Source organism: Rhyacophila brunnea, unplaced genomic scaffold (genome assembly GCF_057557595.1).
Source record: "Rhyacophila brunnea isolate RB1 unplaced genomic scaffold, BYU_Rbru_1.0 scaffold_21, whole genome shotgun sequence".
Taxonomy (NCBI): Eukaryota; Metazoa; Arthropoda; class Insecta; order Trichoptera; family Rhyacophilidae; genus Rhyacophila; species Rhyacophila brunnea.
In genome coordinates this window covers 16,473,275-16,492,438 of record NW_028232871.1, presented here as the reverse complement: position 1 = coordinate 16,492,438, position 19,164 = coordinate 16,473,275, and the positions used below count along the sequence as shown (strand labels likewise).

The 19,164-nt window shown below is 33.6% G+C and overlaps 1 protein-coding gene across 1 annotated transcript in view; it reads left to right on the top strand.

Moving 5' to 3' along the window:
* Positions 1 to 388: 388 nt before the first annotated feature.
* The window catches only part of Appl (amyloid-beta-like protein), a 680,402-nt gene continuing 661,626 nt past the window's right edge, over positions 389 to 19,164 (top strand). The window contains exon 1 of the mRNA XM_085949210.1: positions 389 to 519. Coding sequence (XP_085805336.1) covers positions 454 to 519 — 66 coding nt within the window. The 5' untranslated portion in view covers positions 389 to 453. The remainder of the gene's footprint in view (positions 520 to 19,164) is intronic.

The following is a 19,164-nucleotide window of genomic DNA, read 5'->3' as shown; positions in this document are numbered from 1 at the left end:
GCAATGTCTCCAGGGCATCTCTATTTGAGGCTTTTAATGAACTCTAATAATATAAAATGAAAGTAATATATTTTCGCCAAGAAGGACATTTGGAGAACCTGGATAAAACATTGCTCAAAAAATGTAAAAAAATCCATGACTGTTGTAACTTGAATTCGTCGGTAAGCGTTTTTGGTCGGAAGAGGTAGGTACCTAAATAAAAGGGTAAGTTATTATTTTTGTGAGAAGCAAAAATCGTATAAAATTTCACCATAAGGACAACACGTACTATAATTTTGGCCGCAATACAATAATTTCTTGGACCGAGTACTATAATTCGATCACAAAAATATGGCAACACTGGCTTGTATCGAAGACACCTCCCATACTGTCTGCTACCACGGCCGCCAGTGCAGTGAAATAATTCAAAGAGTGACAGTGTCCGTGTTAAATTGGGCTGGTAAAACCCCCAAAATGTCGAGGTTTCTTACAATGATGTGTGCTTATCTACTGTTCTGTGGGATTTTCGCAGTTGGCCAGGTAGGTTTGCCGTTTTTTTCATTTAAAATTGACGTTTTTAACAGTTCGGGCGCCGACTGAAGATCGATTCTGACACTTAACATTAACGGCGATGCCCCTTGCATGTTTCTCCAAGGCTGACGTCGTCCCCTCATCGATTTTCTGTTGTCTTTTATAAAACATTCCGTTTAACTCGAACGGTGGACTATGCTTCAAAAATTACATTCAGTGAATTAATATTCAACTAACCGCTCAATTGTCATTATAGCGCTTTTGCTAAGTACCTAAAATTCATTCAACGGAAACACTCCCGTGTTTGGATAAATAAAAGATAAATAAACAATCGAATTATTTCAGTATTTTGTAAATTTTATTTATCTATTTGAACTTTTAACAAATGTCATGACATAACATAAATGAGCTTTTTTATTGTGAACCCAAATAATTGCACAACAGTCGAAATGCGCAATTAATCTATCTTCAAGAAATATGAATACGAATATTTTTAGAAAATTATCAATCGATTTCATCCATTAAAATTTATATTACGACTTATTAGTGAAAAGTTTCGAAAATAGACTGTATTAAAGTGTATTTTTGTATTATTTAAGGTATTTACATCTTATTAGAATCTGATAGGACAGTTGTCATAATCGTATTGTTTCGTAATTTAAAAAAAAAAATTACAATTTTATTCACAGTTTTTTTTTGTGCTTGCACCCTTAATAATTTTCTATGTCACTTAAATTGTATACCTACAGTTTTATGGTAACTAGGTAATTATTATGATGCAAAAAGTCATTTTATTTCTTCTGAAACGAAATACTTTTAAACATACTTACTTAATATTTATTATAAATTATATTTTTGAAAAAGTTACACCACATTCATTAAAAATATACAAATGTTTACATTGGTACATTTCTTACGACTTATCAAGTTTTATTTCATTTATATAAATCAGCATATAGGTAAATTGAATTTTATTGTATAAAACACTACTTAAATAAAGAAAAAAACATACTTAAACTATCTAGAACCTGTAAGTTTTATTTCTATCTTTGAAAGTAATAATGTTTTCGATCATTTCTAGCCCACAATAACCAGAAATTATGCAGGCTGTACCTAGGCCATAAGTAGACAGGTACAAATTTGATAGGTAGTTCCCTATAAAAAAAGAAGACTTGTTTCCATACCTAGGTATATTATTAATTATACAAGTATATATTTAATTATTTTACTTAAGCTATGTATAGGTAGACACTTAAGTATGTAGCTAGATAATGTCTTATTAATTATTAACGCATTCACTATATGAAGTCAGAATGTAATTACAAATGTACAATCGACCAAGTTTAATTTTTAATTAAGTGTTCTTATGAAGAGACATTCATTTAGGAACCTATTAACATCTGTATCTGTACACAGAGATGAATGAATAATGAATATAGTGTCAGGTCTTGAAAGTTCTTTATAAGTTTATTGTTTATATTCGGACGGTGTTTTCATATGTTCAAATCCGCAGCAATGATAGAACCAAAAGTAAAAACCGGATAAAACAGTATACAGATAAAAACAGGTCCCCATAGTCTATCAATTAAGAAATTACAAACAATATTTAGAAGGATATAAAATGTAGGGAACAGTCTAAATATACAATGAAGAAAACATAAAACACTAATTTAATTAGTTTTAAAATTAGTATCTAAGTATGTTCTTTTTCCACATGTCTATACCTAAGAGCGGTTTTGTCTTTAAACACTTAAAAATAAATATTTTCAACCTATATTCAAGACGTTCACAACATGACATTATAATTTTTAAATACCTAACTGGTTCTAATCAAATCTAATCGAACGAGTTAAGTCAAAATACATAGAAAACATTAGCCTGAGATGAGAATAATAACATAAATAATGTTTTACAATACTTGGAGTAAAATTTCATAATTGACAAATTTATGTCGAAACGAATGGCAAAAAATGAAATATTATGATATAAAATATTTGCGTAAGTACTAACCTACCTATTCCTGATTTTTCACTTTCATAAAAGTAATATTTATTTAAAAACATAATTCAGAATGTTCACATAATGACAATTAAACTATTACTTATAAAACTGGTTATAATCGAGTAAGTTACATATATAATTATTACCTACCCTGAGAAGAAAGAGAAAAAAAAAAACATGAAAAGTGTTGGAACAATATAACAAAGTCACTGAAGACGTTTGTCTGATTGTTGGTACCTAATTGATTGGTCTCTTACTTCTCGCTAGTGGTGTATGATAAGCCTATCACGAGGAAACAGTTCTGATCCAGAAGAAATCATGGCTGCGCTGCGACCGTGTACGTAATTGACGGTCGCCTATAAATTTAAATTCTTCATGACGCCAGGATTGGAAACCATTCCTCCCGAGTGCATCTTCAAAGCAGAAGTGACATACGAACTTCAATAGAGCGAAAACCTCGTACGCATTGAAGAAAGGCAGTCGGAAAATTATCGAAAGAAACATAGTTATATCTGTTAAAATAAAGATGTCAAAGAAATTACTCTGGACGCGCTCTAAAATAAGCTTAATAAAGGAAACTTCGGAAGGGCGCCTGACAATAATTGACCCTATGAGAGGTAGAGGATAGTCCACTGATGTGCACTATACTAAAATTAGTGTTTTATTTCATTACTTATCACGTCTTTCTTGCAAGAGATGTAAGTAAAATTAATATTATAGGTAGATAGAATATCCAATCAATGATTATTACTGACAACGCCTTTTGTATTTAGGCACTTATCTATATTTATAATTATTATAAAGATTGGACGGCACTCTGGATTTGTAGACATACGAAACTGACATATTTTTGCTTTAGCTTTAAAGTAAGGTTTTTTACAACCACTGTGTAACGGTGTTGGTGTCATTTAAAAGTACATAACGAAAGCAACCTAAATAAGTCGCCTGCACTGCCACAAGAATCTGACACGAATTTACCTAAGTATGTATTTTCTCAAAATATAATACGCTGAAAATCGGAAAATAAATACGTATTTTACTATTATTGGTATGGATAGATAACTAAGTATATGGATAATATTATTAAATTGTTTGTCATACTAAAATAATTCACAATCCAATAATAATTATTAGGTATTCCTACGTTTTATGATATTTGTATTAAACGGCATAGCATATAGCATAGCATATTATATAGCATAGCACGTAGAGATGTTTTTATGAAGTCTAAACAATGACTCGGGTTTTATAGCAAGTCATAAAAAGTACGTAGTGGATGTAATCATAGAATTGTTGTAGGTATATCTAACAGCTAACTAAACTAAACACTGTCTAAACATGAGCATACATAGAGATAATAATAATTTATCTCTTCATATCGCATCTCATTTTCAGTTATCTTATTTCAACCATGTAATTTTAGACCCCACAAGCGTTATTTTGTTCATGGAAAAGTACTCAGTACCTACAATAATTATTATTCAGAATTGTTTTTTTTATAATTGCCCTTATAAAACCAACAACGTGATAGTGAATATGAGATATTGTTATTGCCGTGTGGTGTCCATATGCTCCAGCAAGGGGCGGAAATGGCCGAACAGTTGTTATTTCTTAAATAAAATAGTTATGGTTTTATAATGTACCTGTCAATCAGTGGCGAAGGGTGGAGGTAAGCTATTAGGATCAGCCATAAATAGTGCACACTAAACTTTGTCAGCCATATTACGTATTTGTTTTCATTGAAATAATACTATAATTTACAGACGGTGTTGGTTAGTTTTTAAAATTCAATTAAATCCTGCGAAACCAAGCCATAATGAATAATAGTCAAAAAATACTCGTCTGTCTATAAAATATATTCTTCTTCTTCTTCGACCATGTACGATCCTAATAGGATCATATGGGCCTCCACAGAGTAGAGGTTTGTATTAACAGATTTTTGTTTTTTTACGAGAAATGGATGTCAGCCACTTGCTCAACCTATTAGATCCATACCCTGACTCACACACAAATTGAAAATCAATATGTGTACTTGCCAGACCCAGGATTCGAACCTGGGACCCACGGCGTGATAGTCCAACGCTTAAGCAATATCCCCCCTATAAAATATATATTATCTATTATCTATGCAATTAAGTCATACATAACTTGGATATTTTATAGATAGAATAATATTTTTTTATTTATAATAGTTTAGCTTAGGCAGGGGTTAATGAATTTAAAAAAATGAACCAACAATATGTGTAATATATACCTATTCTTAATCCAACGAAAAGAAATAAGTATGAATGAAAAAAAGTGTGTACCATTTTGTCGTTACGCCCAAAGTATACCAAAACTATTACGGTTTGGTTTAGGCAGGGTTTGATTGGTTTTTAAAAACTAACCAACACCATATCTGTAAATTGTAGTCTTAGTTCAATAAAAACAAATATCTGTGACTGACAAAGTTTAATGTGTACTTACTATTTATGGCATCTTAACAGCCTACCTCCACCCTTCCCTACTGCTGTCAGTGGGTTTCGTTGATAAAATTAACATAATATAATGACTTGTGTAATGTTATTTTATTATCCATGATTTACATTGTGTTTCTTCAGCAAATGGAATTGTTAATCCTACATTAGCTTATATTCAGAGATCAGGTGATACGTACAATTATTACAATTTAATGCGATCGAATTTTATTAATCGTAGTTAAATTTACTTTTCATCGAAGGAGTTGCTTGAATTTCCAGACTTTCTTATCACAAAGGTTTAGGTTTGTGCTTTTCCAGGTTGTCATTCTCGCTGCGGCCATACGACCAAAAATAAACGAGAGGAGAGCTTTTAGCAGAAAAACCGAGGAGTTCTCCAATATCAAGCTCTCTGACGATGGAGTCATTTGTCTGATTGGCCATCCGGGAGACTCGATATTCGTCTCATTCCAAATGCGTTTAGTCGCTGTCGTCATTCCTTCATAATATCCTCGTCGCCCAAGTTTCACGAAGCATAAACTATTTACACTAACACCTAATGTTTAGAATACCACGTCGCCTTAAAAAATAAATAAATTCCTACGACATTCCTAATGGCATTAATTAATCTATCGTCATTATTTTAGTTTTAATTGCTCAACGAAGATCGATGACACGATGACAAATCTCAATGACATTAATTAATATGGACGAATCATCTGGAAAAGAAAATGACACTCACTTTATTGTCGGGTCTGCCGAATGGCATAATCTGTTCTAACGCCATTACAATAAAGGTGATATTGCTATAAATTCCTGATGCTTTTTGTTGGGTCTGCCGAATGGTTCGGTTCGAACGGGTTCACTCAAATGAACATTGACATTAGAAACACTGCTCTAACGCCATTAGAATAAAGGTCATATTGCTATAAATTCCCGATGCGTGATATCGCATAATTGAATTGCGTGACGTCTACCTACACATGCGAATGCGCGAATTTACTTGCTAGCTACTGTATTGAGTGCATCGTCCATTAATAATGTCATTGACAAATCTGCTCGCAACGCACCAATGTGTAAAACAAATAAATAATGAAATATACACGTAGACTCAGTACAAATTTATAAGACGGGTTTGTGTAGCTTTTGTGCTCAATAATAATAGTTTAAACTAAAAGATTATAATCTAATATATAAAAATTAATATTTGTGTGTTTGTTTGTTCGTATTTAATGCGCAGCCATACCGTTCATCCGATTGCAATAAAACTTTGTAAACTTATTGCTTGCACTTGCGGAAAGAGTATAGGCTATACTAATATATAAAAATGAATGTCTGTATGTCTGTCTGTCTGTGTGTCTGTCCCGTATGCGTTCCTATACCATTCATCCGATTGCAATGAAATTTTGGTGAGTGGTTGTATGCACACCCATGAAGGTTTCTGAATTAGAAAAATCATCATCTTTTTCTTCTTCTTCATTCTATTTTCTTTTATTCGTATGGTTCCTATATCATTCATCTGATTGCAATGAAATTTTGGTAAGTGATTATATGTACGTCCATAAAGGTTTCTGAATTATAAAAATCATCACCTTCTTCTTCTTCTTCATTCTATCTTCTTTTATTCGTATGGTTCCTATACCGTTCATCCGATTGCGATGAAACCTTCGTAAGTTGTTGTGTTAACACCCGCAAAGGTTTCTGAAACAGTACAACCATCTTCTTCTTCTTCTTCTTCTTCTTCTTCTTCTTCTTCTTCATTTTATTTTCTTTTATTCGTATGGTCCCTATACCATTCATCCGATTGCAATAAAACCTTCGTCAGTTGTTGTGTTAACACCCGCAAAGGTTTCTGAAATAGTACAACCATCTTCTTCTTCTTCTCAATTTTATCTTCTTTTATTCGTATGGTCCCTATACCATTCATCCGATTGCAATAAAACCTTCGTCAGTTGTTGTGGTAACACCCGCAATGGTTTTTGAATTAGTACAACCATCTTCTTCTTCTTCTTCTTCTTCTATTCTATATTCTTCTATTCGTATGCGTTCCTATTCCATTCATCCGATTGCAATAAAATTTTCGTCAATAATTGTGCCAACACCCGCGAAGGTTTCTGAATTAGTACAACCATCTTCTTCTTCTTCTTCATTCTATCTTCTTTTATTCGTATGGTCCCTATACCATTCATCCGATTGCGATGAAACCTTCGTCAGTTATTGTGGTAACACCCGCAATGGTTTTTGAATTAGTACAATAATCTTCTTCTTCTTCCTTGGTTCCTATACCATTCATCCGATTGCAATGAAATTTTGGTAAGTGGTTGTATGCACATCCATAAAGGTTTCTAAATTAGAAAAATCATCATTTTCTTCTTCTTCTTCCATTCACCATTCATCCAATTGCGATGAAAATTTGACCAGTTGTTGTGCGCAAGCCCGCGAAGGTTTCTGAATTAGTACAACCATTTTCTTCGTCTTCTTCTATTCGTATGCGTTCCTATACCATTAATCCGATTGCAATGAAACTTTGGTGAGTTGTCATGCGCATGCCCACGAAGATTTCAGATTTAGAAAATCATCTTCTTCTACTATTCGTATGCGTTCCTATACCATTCATCCGATTGGGATGAAACTTTTGTCAGTTGTCGTGCGCACGCCTGCAAAGGTTTCTGAATTAGTAAAACCATCATCTTCTTCTTCTATTCGAATGCGTACCTACACCATTCATCCGATTGCAATGAAACTTTGGTGAGTTGTCGTGCGCATGCCGCCGAAGATTTCTGAATTAGAAAATCATCTTCTACTTCTATTCTTATGCGTTCCTATACCATTCATCCAATTGCAATGACATTTTGATCAAGTGTTGTGCCCTTGCCCGCAAAGGTTTCTGAATTAGTACAATCATCTTTTTCTTCTTCTATTTGTATGCGTTCTTATGCCATTCATCCGATTGTGATGAAATTTTGACCAGTTGTTGTACGCACGCCCGCAAAGGTTTTTGAATTAGTACAACCATTTTCTTCTTCTTCTTCTATTCGTATGCGTTCCTATACCATTAATTCGATTGCAATGAAACTTTGGTGAGTTGTCGTGCGCATGCCCACGAAGATTTCTGAATTAGAAAATCATCTTCTACTTCTATTCTTATGCGTTCCTATACCATTCATCCAATTGCAATGAAATTTTGATCAAGTGTTGTGCCCTTGCCCGCAAAGGTTTCTGAATTAGTACAATCATCTTTTTCTTCTTCTATTTGTATGCGTTCTTATGCCATTCATCCGATTGTGATGAAATTTTGACCAGTTGTTTTGCGCACGCCCGTGAAGGTTTTTGAATTAGTACAACCATTTTCTTCGTCTTCTTCTATTCGTATGCGTTCCTATACCATTAATCCGATTGCAATGAAACTTTGGTGAGTTGTCATGCGCATGCCCACGAAGATTTCAGATTTAGAAAATCATCTTCTTCTACTATTCGTATGCGTTCCTATACCATTCATCCGATTGGGATGAAACTTTTGTCAGTTGTCGTGCGCACGCCTGCAAAGGTTTCTGAATTAGTAAAACCATCATCTTCTTCTTCTATTCGAATGCGTACCTACACCATTCATCCGATTGCAATGAAACTTTGGTGAGTTGTCGTGCGCATGCCGCCGAAGATTTCTGAATTAGAAAATCATCTTCTACTTCTATTCTTATGCGTTCCTATACCATTCATCCAATTGCAATGACATTTTGATCAAGTGTTGTGCCCTTGCCCGCAAAGGTTTCTGAATTAGTACAATCATCTTTTTCTTCTTCTATTTGTATGCGTTCTTATGCCATTCATCCGATTGTGATGAAATTTTGACCAGTTGTTGTACGCACGCCCGCAAAGGTTTTTGAATTAGTACAACCATTTTCTTCTTCTTCTTCTATTCGTATGCGTTCCTATACCATTAATTCGATTGCAATGAAACTTTGGTGAGTTGTCGTGCGCATGCCCACGAAGATTTCTGAATTAGAAAATCATCTTCTACTTCTATTCTTATGCGTTCCTATACCATTCATCCAATTGCAATGAAATTTTGATCAAGTGTTGTGCCCTTGCCCGCAAAGGTTTCTGAATTAGTACAATCATCTTTTTCTTCTTCTATTTGTATGCGTTCTTATGCCATTCATCCGATTGTGATGAAATTTTGATCAAGTGTTGTGCCCTTGCCCGCAAAGGTTTCTGAATTAGTACAATCATCTTTTTCTTCTTCTATTTGTATGCGTTCTTATGCCATTCATCCGATTGTGATGAAATTTTGACCAGTTGTTTTGCGCACGCCCGTGAAGGTTTTTGAATTAGTACAACCATTTTCTTCGTCTTCTTCTATTCGTATGCGTTCCTATACCATTAATCCGATTGCAATGAAACTTTGGTGAGTTGTCATGCGCATGCCCACGAAGATTTCAGATTTAGAAAATTATCTTCTTCTACTATTCGTATGCGTTCCTATACCATTCATCCGATTGGGATGAAACTTTTGTCAGTTGTTGTGCGCACACCTGCGAAGGTTTCTAAATTATTATTATATAAAATACAAAGTTTGTTGTTTGTTTGTTCCATCCAATTTTGATTTTTTTTTTACTACATATTAATAACATTAATAACGTTTTCATATTTTGGATTCAATTTTAATTTAGTGTTCTTATGTTTGACCTTTACTCCTATTAGAATTATTTTCATATTGCCATATTGTATTACACAGATATTTTAATATTAAAAAAATAATTACCTCTTATTATTTTTCAAATATCTAAGATAAATATAACCACGAAGCGACCCTGTGCGAAGCCGGGTACTTCAGCTAGTATACAATAAAATTTAATTAAAGTAACTGATAATACTGACTATTTATATCGGCCAATGGGTAGCCATATAAAGCAAATTCTATCGGATAACAAATATTATGTTGGTGTTATTGACCGTCTTAAATATTAAATTCACCTCTACCTACGGCATAATATTATTATTTAGTAAGTATGTTACTATGCAATTCAATTCGATTCAATTTATTTATTTTTAGGATATTGTGAACATTACAAATTATAAGTTTAAGACGTTCACAACATGACATGAAACATTATTATAAAGAAGAAAAAAGTAATAAAAGCGATAAAAATGAAAATATATAAATAGAACATAATATCGTCTCTGTTCTGGCAGAACACACTAACTGGAGAATACTAGTTTTGAGTAATTTGACTTTGAAGTTGTTAAAATGTTTGAAATGGTCTATCATGTGAGTTTATTAAGTAATCGTAAAAAGGATGACTTTAAAATAGAGACTGTTTATTTATTAAGAAGGTTTCCAGATGGTAAAGTTTGAAATAAGGGACATTTTGTATAACTTACTCAACATGTCATTTTTCGAATTAGTGTCTTCTGCCAGAACAGTGACGATATAAACATACAAAAGCATTGACAATACAATTATACATATATAGAAGTTCAAAGAAGTACACCGTGTTTGCTAAGGAGAAATTATAAAATAGCGTCCACCTAAACTTACTCTAACGCAAGTGAAATATATCAACATCCTAAGCAATTTGGTTGAACATAGTTATCGCCCTCCCAATTGGCATTATCAGTGGCAGGTTGGTTCTGCATTTTGTGAGAATAAACAACTGATGCTCTCTATTTCTAAGATAGTTATCAGGGACATACAGCTCAACACTGCCCAGAATGTCGGAGTTCTCATTCTGTAGTATTTATTAAATTTTACACTTTTCATGTCAGATCTAGTATTGTTGAATATGCATCTAACTTACAAAATATTACGTATATGGCGTTAAATCTAGTATTTTTCAATACCACAAACAGCTGAGCTTTCTCATTAAAAGCTTCAATGCAATTCTTTTCTACCTTCAATCTAAATAAACGCACAATAAATATTTTTGACTATTAATATAAATACGTTATTTCTGTTTTGACATTTGGAATAATTTTGTAAGCACAATATGTAACATGGATAAGTTGGTAAACTCCACAAAAAAAATATTAAGATCGCTCAGTTGCCATTCCGATTTTCTTACATACACAACGGAGGAAATCTTTTTTGTGATTACTGTGATAACTTACTTTAGTGCAGTTAAAAACATTTAAGTAAGTACATGATTTTTAAACTGAATAATAATAATAAGTATTTTTTATACGCCCTGTAAATTGGCAAATAAATGTAATCTTGAATGTGAAGTTCTCTGCAAATGAATCTGCAATGCGTCGTTAATGTCAAGATATTATATGAACCAGTTGTCTTTTTTGCTTAAATTTCATAAATTTAGGCTTCCTTCGTATCGACCGACATTAATTCGGAGTCATATATTTTTAATTATTGGTTGCGAAATAATATGTTCTTTTTCAATTTTATTCTCTTTTATATTATAATATGACATTACAAAATAAATACTAGTTTCTAAACATTTCTGACAAGTCTAGTATTTTTTCGATAACTAGCTTATTTTCTTACTCTGTCTGGCATATTTTAGTTGGCAACACTGGATATATTATGGCGTATAACATAGTAGGTAGCAGTTGCGAAGGGTGGAGGTAGGCTGTTAAGATCCGCCATAAATAGTGCACATTTTGTTAGTAATACGTATTTGTTTTTATTGAACTAAGACTACAATTTACACTTGATATTGGTTAGTTTTAAAAATCAATTAAACCCTGCCTAAACGAAACTTTGTCATTCATACTTATTGGTTTTCGTTGGATTAAGAATATTTATTACACTATTATTGGTTCATTTTTTAAATTCATTAAGCCCTGCCTGAACCAAACTATAGTTAGATAAAAATATTATTCTATCTATAAAATATTCAAAGTTATGTATGATTTAATTGCATAATTTTAGATATTTTATATACACGAGTATTTTTTGACTATTATCTATTATGGCTTGGTTTTCGCAGGTTTTAATTGAATTTTAAAAACAAACCAACATCATTATTCCCAAATTGTAGTCTTATTTCAATGAAAACAAATACGTATGACTTACAAAGTTTAGTGTGCATGATTTATTGCGGATCTTAACAGCCTACTTCCACCCTTTGCCACTGGTAGGTAGGTATGTAGAATTATTATATTACACAATTCTACAATAATTATGCGTAACGATGAAGTCAAATTTAATGTTTCCCACAGTACAATAATTGTAAAACTGTGACACACTGAAATTAAAAAATGTCGATCTCAAAAAATAAGATTTAGTTAAGGCCATTGGACCCGTTTTTTCCTGTCTTCTCAGAATCGTGGAAATGGCAAGGACGTTTAACACGAATTGACACATAATAAACACTTTATTTATTTAAAATCTAATAAATAATATTCAAATAAACCTTTTTGTGTCATTAAAATTTTCTGATTCGCTTTACTTTTTAAAATAAATGACAAATAGTCGGTCCTGTTTATCTAATTTGAATTCGTTGTGTTCCTCGATGATATTCCATTTCTTCCTTGTTCTGCATTTCATACATCTACTGAGCTCTCCCAACTTTTACCTATGAAAAGAGTCACGTCTATACGGGGATCAAAATGAAAGAGGATATTGTCGCAACGCATTGTCGGAGGGTATCTGTCACAAAACTCGTCGAAAATATCTTCCCGCAAGTTTTAATAGTCCTCGCGAGATCCGATATTGTTCTCCGGGAAACACGGCCAGCCTTGTAACTTGTAACAGTGTTAATGTAACACAATCCTTCTGGCGTGGGTGCTTTATGGTTGAGTTATGTAAAACTCGAATGTCTGGTTTCGTGTTTCCGACACACTGTCGGCATTGGCGTCACTTCAAATTTTGACCCCACACGAAAAAACTGTTACCCCCTTGATATCACCAGCAATCGTAAAACCTACCTACTTTTATTCGTTGTAAAAAAGTATTGTAATATTTTATTAAGTCTACCTAATAGTTATTTCACAAAAAACCGTATTCTTTGCTAAAACATATTGTCACAGAGTGGGACCCGAACCTGCGTCCATCAGATTGCGGCGCTTCACCAATTAAGTCATCATCAGCCTGAATCTATCCACAGCTGGATGAAAGCCTCTCCAAGCTGATGCCACTTCTCTCGGTCCTGTGCGTTGCGTTGCCACGTACTTCCGCAGAACTTTATCATCGTATAGATTCAGCGGTCTCTAGGTCTACCTTGTGGACGTTTTGTACCTCTTAGATACCACTGGATGACTAAATTTGTCCAACGATTGTCCCTTCTTCGAGCTATGTGTCCAGCCCTTTGCCATTTGAAGTTTTTTGCGAACTTTATTACATCGAAAACCTTTGTCTGTCCCCTTATCCACTCATTTCTCTTTTTGTCTTTCGCGTTATGCCCAAAATGTACCTCTCCATACCACGATGTGCTACTCTATCTTTCTGGATCTTTCTTTTACTTACAGTCAATGTTTCTCACGCATATATGATTACGGGAAGCACACACTGGTTGAACACTTTGCGCTTTAGGCACAGTGGGAGGTCACTTTTGAAGACATTAGTCAGGCGGCCTAAAGCACTCCAGCCTGCTTTATCAGTTAAGTAACCTCTGCCAAACCTAACCACGCTGTAATTAATTGACAAAATATGCTTCTTAAGTGTCAAATTGGCGACCATTTTTTTGTGATTTTGAATCAAGATATTAAAGATAGATAAATACCTATTCGTGACGGGGTCTGGATATTCATATTTAGAGATAATAAAAAAATGTGGAATTATTACTAAAAATACAAATAAACCAACTAAGTTGGTTGCTACATGATGCAATTTAATGTTTTAAATATAACCATTGTAAATATGCACTTGCATTAAAAACTGCCCCCCCTCACGTTATGTAGTTCCGCCACTGACTGCCGCGACTAACTTTACATCCTACGAATATTTTATTATTGGGTGTGCTCGGGGTAATATTATATTATCAATGCATGTAAATAAAGTACCTACTCAGTGAATAGTTAGAGTGATCTCGGGGACAACATTCAGAGAGTCCCGGGTTCAGTACTCAGCACAACAAGAAACAAAGGAAAAAAATCATTAATTAATATGTTCCTAACCGTTGTTTGAGAAGATGGCGAATTGCTGTAGAAAGATAAAAGTGAAAGTAGATAGGGTAAACTATCGTCCCTGACTATATTATGAGATGTTAGCTGTTCACTTCTGATATGCTGCAAAGGGGGTCGAGCGAATGGCGAGCAATCACCACCAAAAAACTTCCACATATCGAAGACCTTTGCAGTGATGTAGAAGCACTGCTGACAGTTCTATATCCAAATCTTGTTATGACGGTTGTATCAGCATTGAAAATTTATATAGGTACAATACGTGTATCGTATTTTATGTTACAAAATTATCTTTATTATTTTACAATTATTAGCATTAATAGCAATTAATTGTAGGTGTATAAACTGTATGTATAATATAATATCAAAGCGTCTAAGCGATGGTGCCCACAGAACGCGTCGAGCGGGCGAAGTCGGCGTATTCATAACCATAATCACACGTCTCTCGCCGCGCATTACCCTTCACCTATGTAATAAGCGGCCCAAGCAGCACAAAACAATTATTTTTACAGCGTCTCTCATAACAAATCAATAAAAATATTATATTATTTCGGGGCTTGTAATAAATATTTACGACGACATTATTCAACCAGCGAAATATAATGATACGGAATAAAATAAAACAATGGGTTCTCTGTTATTAAATAATTGCTATTGGCCCGTCGATCGACGACGCCTCAAGCAGCGTAATTTTGGTAGCCGTGTTCAATGAATGGACTTCTTTGTATTTTCATTAAATCGTATCGCCGAGAAGCGAAAAACGGTGACTCATGCAGCAGGCGGCGCGCAAGGCATCGTTAAGTCCAGTGGGCGCTGGCGTATTTGATTACGTTGTATTTTTGATGATTTACGGCGCCACTTGTAGAAATTTTGCGCGAGCGCCGCACTCGCTGCGTCAATGGGCTTTATGCCTAACAGGCCGACAATACCAAAAATAACACATATTTTACTTTTTTTGCATGTTCCAATGCTGTTAATTCATAATATTATATTATAATTATTGTTAAGTAGGTATATCTACGGGTGCAGAGAAAAGATTATGGAATCGCCATGAATGTTTTGTAGTACAAACATATTAAATTCTAATGGATTTAAGTTTTGTACTATTCCTTTTGAGTCGTTTTTTGCGACCCGGGTTTCACCTTTCGGCATCTTCAGGCATTGTGTATACTCTACCTATCAAGTCAAGGGTCACAATAAAAAAATATAACAAACAAATTATGAATAGTTGAAGTGTTAGTAAAAACACCCCTACCTTATCAGAATAATAATACACTCGATAAGCGTATCGTCAAAACCTAATAATAGATCATTAGTAATTATAAAAAATAAAAATACTACCCTTAAGAGGTGTAAAATCATGTATTCTGGGAACAATGGTTACATATTTAGGAATTAATGGAGTTAACTAATGACATATATCTATGTCAGTCTTTAAAAACTACTCAAATGGAATAAAACCTAATTTCATTAGGATTTAAATTAAGTTCCATCAAGTACCTTCGGTCGATAGTATTAATATTATAAACATATTATTAAATGAACCATTCTATATAGGTCTCTAAAGTGTTTGATTGATTATTGTATTAATCACCTAATAACCTAAATATAGGTATAGGTATTTGACTATCGCCTGCGATATGGATGCTTTTTACTTTACGATAAGACACGACTAGAGACTAGACTAGTATTGATTAAGTTTCGAATGTGCTTTGGTACGAGCAAAAAGCTGTGCATGCGCTTGAATAAATTTCAAAGCTTTGAAGCAGGCATTGTCAAGTCTAACCTATAGCTGGTACTTGTCAAGGGAATTCATTGAGGTTATTTGGAACATTCGATGCTGACGATGTGGACTAATTGAACCGAAATAATTAAATTATTAATGATTTTTAATTATTTATAAAAAAACGCACACACTGTCTTTATCACAGACAAGCATATAATATTAGGTAACATATAAGCATATAACACAAGCATATAATATTAGGTATACGGTATGGGTTTCGTAAAAACTTTTTGAAGTAGGTATTAACCTAGTTTGAAGGATTGATGAAGTACCTAAATATTTAAATTCATTTTTTTACATGATGAATTACAGGGTTAAAACTATCACGTCATGTCAATAAAACTATAAAGGAGCGAATATACATACTGCCCTACTAAGTAAAGTTGTTAAAATTTGTTTTTATTGTACTAAGACTACAATTATTTATAAATGGTGTTGGTTAGTTTTTAAACATAAATCAAACCCTTCCTAAACCAAACCATAATAGTTTTGGTATATTTTGGGCGATACGACAAAATTGTCCATACATTTTCATTCATACTTATTTGTTTTCGGTGGATTAATAATACAATTTACACATATTGTGTTCATTTTTTTTTTAATTCATTAAGCCCTGCCTAAACCAAACCATAATAGATAAAAGTATTATTCTATGTATTTTTAAAATATCCAAAGTTATTTATGATTTAATTAACTAGATTTAACTTAGTTTTGGCATTTGTTTAAAAATAATCCCAGAAAATTCGTATGATATTGACTATCTGTTCTTCTACAATGTTTCGGGGTTCGTAAAGGTTCGTGAAGGGAGTCGTTGGAGGCAAAACAGGCCCGCAGGCCTTATGTCGACATTTCCCTGTTTAAATAAAGAAAAAAAACTCGCGACCATTATTGGGAACTTCTTTTGTGAATGTCGTCGACGGGCAATATAAGTAGGTACTAACATTTCGATAAACTCGAATCCTTGGGTGTGTTTGATGGATACAATTTATACTTAATTAAATTTGAGATGTTAAAATACACTTAATTCATCTTGATTTCCAATACAATTTATTGTATGTAGGTAATTCAAAACTTTATCATATTTCTCTAGTCGTTCTATCTCAACTAGCGATCTGACTTTTATAACAGAACATTTTAACACCGCACAACGTCAAGATAATATTAAATATATTTATATTGTATATTAGGTATACCTAAACACTGGTGGCGAAGGGTGGAGGTAGGGTGTTAAGATCCGACATAAATAGTGCACACTAAACTTTATCAGTCAAACGTATTTGTTTTCATTGAACTAAGACTACAATGTGTTTGTTAGTTCTTAACATTTAATAAAATTAAACCCTGCCCAATTCAGGCCATCGTAGATAATAGTCAAAAAATATTCGTTTATCTATAAAATAAGAATATTTTTATCGATTACGGTTTGGTATAGGCATGGCTTAATGAATTTAAAAAAAAATTAATCAACGCCATCTGTATTATGTATGTATTCATAATTCAACGATAACAAATATGTATGACTGAAAAAGTGCGCACTATTTTTGTCGGATCGGCCATAGCATACCTAAATTATTATGGTTTTGTTTAGGCAGGATTTAATTGAATTTAAAAATCTAACCAGTACCATCTGCAAATTGTATCTTAGTTCACCGAAAACAGATAAGTATGACTGACATAGTTTAGTGTGCACTATTTATGTCGAATCTTAATAGCCTACCTGCACGCTTCGCCACTGCTGAACACAATCATTGGGTCTATAATCCGATTCGACTGGGGGCCTTCGGATGATGTTTTTTAGCAGATATATTTGCAAAAAAAAATTGTCGTTGACCTATTAAAATATTAGATAATCTGGAACTAAAGACATGTTGAAAAACATGTGTATTTGCCACAGTTCCGAAAGCGGGTTTTCTGCGAATAATTCTTAGCCTCTCTAATTATTAATTTAATCTATGCGTCTCTCCTCAATTATAGTTTTGAATATAACCACCTCTTTTCTATATCACACAGTTCTTTTGATCACAGTTTTGACAATAATAATTATCAAAATTACAGAAACCCATTCTTGATAAAAAAATTACCATACAAAGAAGGACGTGTCGTAAAACAATTTTTATTTATTTATTTGAAAAAGATACATTGAGTACATACAATGACATTATCAATGGACGATGCACTCAATACAGTAGCTAGCAAGTAAATTCGCGCATTCGCATGTATAGGTAGACGTCACGCAATTTCCATTATGCGATATCACGCATTGGGAATTTATAGCAATATGACCTTTATTGTAATGGCGTTAGAGCAGTGTTTCTAATGTCAATGTTCATTTGAGCGAACCCGTTCGAACCGAACCATTCGGCAGACCCAACAAAAAGCATCAGGAATTTATAGAAATATCACCTTTATTGTAATGGCGTTAGAACAGATTATGCCATTCGGCAGACTCGACAATAAAGTGAGTGTCATTTTCTTTTCCAGATGATTCGTCCATATTAATGTCATTGAGTACATAACACACTATTAACTCAAGACGTTCATAACATGATATTTAGAATAAAAAGTACACCTAAAAATCAACTTAGTAAAGAAAAAAGCAAAAGAAATAAAATAAAGTTTTAAAAACACAATACATAATGGATCGCTAAAAATGTCCACATATCTAGGGAGTGACCAGCCGTACGGCCCTCGCAATTGGTGTCTGGTGACAGTGACGTTCCGCGGGGGTAGGCAGATTGAGCGTCGCTTGGGGTCGGCACTTACTCGAAGGGCGGCAAATCAATGAAAATCATTTGGTATATAAAGAAACATGTACATAAACTTAGTAATAACGGAAATATCTTTCCACCAGCTCACTGGTTGGAAACAAAATGTATTAATTAACATAAAAGGTATAACAGGACTGTAATTTTAATGTCGGTTTCGCGATGTCTAGTTTACGTCCATTATCCTTGGGTGAATTATATTTGAATTATAGGTAGACACATACTTACCTAATTAATTTATCCAATTATTTTTGCCAGTTACTCGCGAGTTTTGAAAGTTGTCAGGTATATTTTTAAATGTATCTGAAACCGTGGACTCGTAATATTGTAAATTTTGGAGTCATGAAAGGATGATAAAAAATACTGTATAAAAAAATGGGGCGGCATTTTGCCGCTGCCTAGGGGCGGAATTTTGTCTAGGGACGTCACTACCTGGTGACCCTGACATCAGGGAACAGCCTTCATCCAAAATAGCGCATGGCTGCGACCAGGCATGTAATTGACAAGTGCATAAAATAATACCAATATTGGAAAGTATACCACGTGAGAGCTGGGAAAAAATGCTTTAAGA